The 2,988-nt window shown below is 35.4% G+C and overlaps 1 protein-coding gene across 1 annotated transcript in view; it reads left to right on the forward strand.

Annotated features, from left to right (window-relative positions):
- Positions 1-1,938, forward strand: part of DMC1 (DNA meiotic recombinase 1) — a 34,635-nt gene extending 32,697 nt beyond the window's left edge. Inside the window, exon 11 of the mRNA XM_012637980.1 lies at positions 1,869-1,938. Within this exon, the coding sequence (XP_012493434.1) occupies positions 1,869-1,938 (70 nt within the window). The remainder of the gene's footprint in view (positions 1-1,868) is intronic.
- The last annotated feature ends 1,050 nt before the right edge of the window (positions 1,939-2,988 follow it).

Consider the following 2,988-nt stretch of genomic DNA (forward strand, 5'->3'; position numbering starts at 1 on the left):
AGGCTCCCGAGTAGCTGAGACTACAGGTGCGTGCCACCATGCCCTGCTAATTTTTCTATTTTTAGTAGAGATGGGGGGGGGGTCTCACTCTTGCTGAGGCTGGTCTCGAACTCCTGACCTCAAGCAATCCTCCCACCTTGGCCTCCCAGAGTGCTAGGATAACACGTGAGCCACCACGCCCAGCAGATGTCTCATATTGGTGACTGATTGATTAACCAACCCTGAGCAACAAGGCAAAGATCTGTAGCAACTCTACCTTAGAGAGGGAAAAGCAGCCCTAAAGAAATCAGACGAGCTCTTATTCTGGTTTTTGTGGCCGGGCACAGTGGCTCACATCTGTACTTCCAGCTACTCCGGAGGCTAAGGCAAGAGGATCCCTTGAGCCCAGGAGTTTGAGGCTGCAGTGAGTTATGATCACACCACTGCACTCCAGTCTAGGCAACAGAGTGAGACTCTGCCTCTAAAAAAAAAATCTGATTTTTGCTATTAATCATAGAAGTACTTGTTATATATTGTCATTGAATAAACATTAAATAACCTGTTCCCCCATCTATGTAAGATGATTTTTATTCAGACCATTTTCCTTTTCATCACTTGTCCCTGTAGAAGATTGTAATACATAAGTGCTTTGTTTTATAAAACTTTAGTGATCTCTAGAAATTCACCACAAATGTTCTTTATTGAATTAAACAGATAGTTCCATCTTGTCATATGTCATAGCATACCTATTAGACTTCTTGAGAGTAAGGACTCTGTCTGATTTTTGTACTATCTATTAATATGAGATTTAGTATGTGCTGAAGTATGATTTTTAAAAAATTAAAAACTTGATTTTTTTCACTAATAAATATAAAATGAACATATATCAAAGATTTTATTCAACTCTTTAATTAATAAAGAAACCACTGATACGAAAGCAAATTCTTGAAACAGAGATTTATGTAATTAATCAGTCAAAGGAATTCTGAAATGAATTTGTTATATGCAGGCCGGCTGTGGTGGCTCACGCCTATAATCCTAGCACTCTGGGAGGCGGAGGTGGGAGGATTTCTTGAGGTCAGGAGTTCGCAACCAGCCTGAGCAAGAGCAAGACCTCGTTCTACAAAAAATGGAAAGAAATTAGCCGACCAACTAAAATAAGAAAAAAATTAGCCAGGCTTGGTGGCCTACGCCTGTAGTCCCACGTACTCAGAAGGCTGAGGCAGGAGGATCGCTTGAGCCCAGGAGTTTGAGGTTACTGTGAGCTAGACTGATACCATGGCACTCTAGCCTGGGCAACAGAGCGAGACTCTGTTTAAAAAAAAAAAAGAGAGAATTTGTTATATGCAAAACTGCTTAATATCCTACCAGGCAATAAATCGTAACATTTGAAGTTATCTTTTCTACTGGAGATAAATCAATTGCTTCTTTATACAATGAAATTCATTTCCATTGCTATAGACTGAAATCAATTTTCTTTGCCCTCAGACAAGAATCATCTGCATTTCAAAGTCTTTTGCACTCTTCTCCTATATTAATCTAGTAAAGAGAAAGGTGCACACCCCTATAGAGAAAGGTACGCTCCTAAGGGTCTGCTATACAATGCCTAACACTGCACTGAAAGAACACCCAGTTATCCCTTTTTGCCTATTTCCAAGTGTGGGGTAATTTTTCTCAACATTCAGAATCTTACATATAGAAGTTGCTCAATAAATGTTTGTGAGGGTTAATAATACTTGCAGGAAAATTCTGTAGTCCACATTTAGCTGTACCAACTCTGAAATGTCTCTGGAGACTCACACTGATGGGAGCATGATGCCTGTGACATGAATATAGTATTTATAGATATAGAGCTTTTTATAAACTTCTGTTCCCTTGTATTCTGTTAGCCCTGAGATGCCCGAAAATGAAGCCACCTTCGCAATCACTGCTGGAGGAATTGGGGATGCCAAGGAGTAGGTGGTGGATTGATGCAAATTGCTTCTTAGTGCTTATTAGGAGCTGAAGAAATGGAAAGCAGTCTCAAATTGCACATCTTGAAATAAGACTTTGTTTTTTTTTCACGTTATTAAAGGAAAGTCAGAAAAAGAAATTTAAATCTTATATTTATCTTTAAAGTCCCTGATTTATGATAACTATACATCGTATGCCAATGCAGGGATATATATATATATAATGTGTGTACATATATATTCCTGACATATATAAAAACTATGTATATATATATATATACACACACATATTGAAACTATATATATATTCCTGACATATATAAAAACTATGTATATATATATATACACACACACATATTGAAACTATATATATATTCCTGACATATATAATAGGGATGCATATACACATATACATCTATTAAAACTATACATATATATATTAATATATGAGAAACTAGTTATGGAAGGGGTACCTGATTCCCTTACTTTTACTTTTCAAAGTGAGCCCCTAAGCAAACAAGAAGTCTAAGGGCTCAGAAATGTCACATTCTCCTACAGACTTCCCCTCAAACATTACAGTGCCACTGACTTATAGAGCTGGATACTCTTCCACAGGAGAGAGACATTTGAGGGGAGGATGTTTATAGGACACACAGAAAAGCCCTTTTTATTTACAATATCAAACTGCATATTCACCTTTATAGCAACAGAAAAGAAACATTAAATTAAGCCAAATTTTAAATCATTTGACTTTTGACAAGTTGAAGTTACTTTTAAAAAATGTACTTCTGATACATACATATTCTCTTGGGAAGATAAGGAGGAAGGTAATTAGAAAATTTATAATTTTGGGTGATAAAGATAGCATGATTTTTATATTTTAAGTTTTAGGTAGAAAATTCAAAATCTTTTAAAAAATATTAAAGTTAATTTAAATGTAAAATTGCTGAATAATTATTTTTGAAATGTGTAAAAGAATATTTTTTTCTGATTGTTAAACAAAACTAAAATCTAGTTTTCAAAATGTATGTATGATTAAAATATTTAAAAATTAAAA

This window comes from Propithecus coquereli, unplaced genomic scaffold, assembly GCF_000956105.1.
Source record: "Propithecus coquereli isolate 6110/MARCELLA unplaced genomic scaffold, Pcoq_1.0 Scaffold126, whole genome shotgun sequence".
Classification (NCBI taxonomy): Eukaryota; Metazoa; Chordata; class Mammalia; order Primates; family Indriidae; genus Propithecus; species Propithecus coquereli.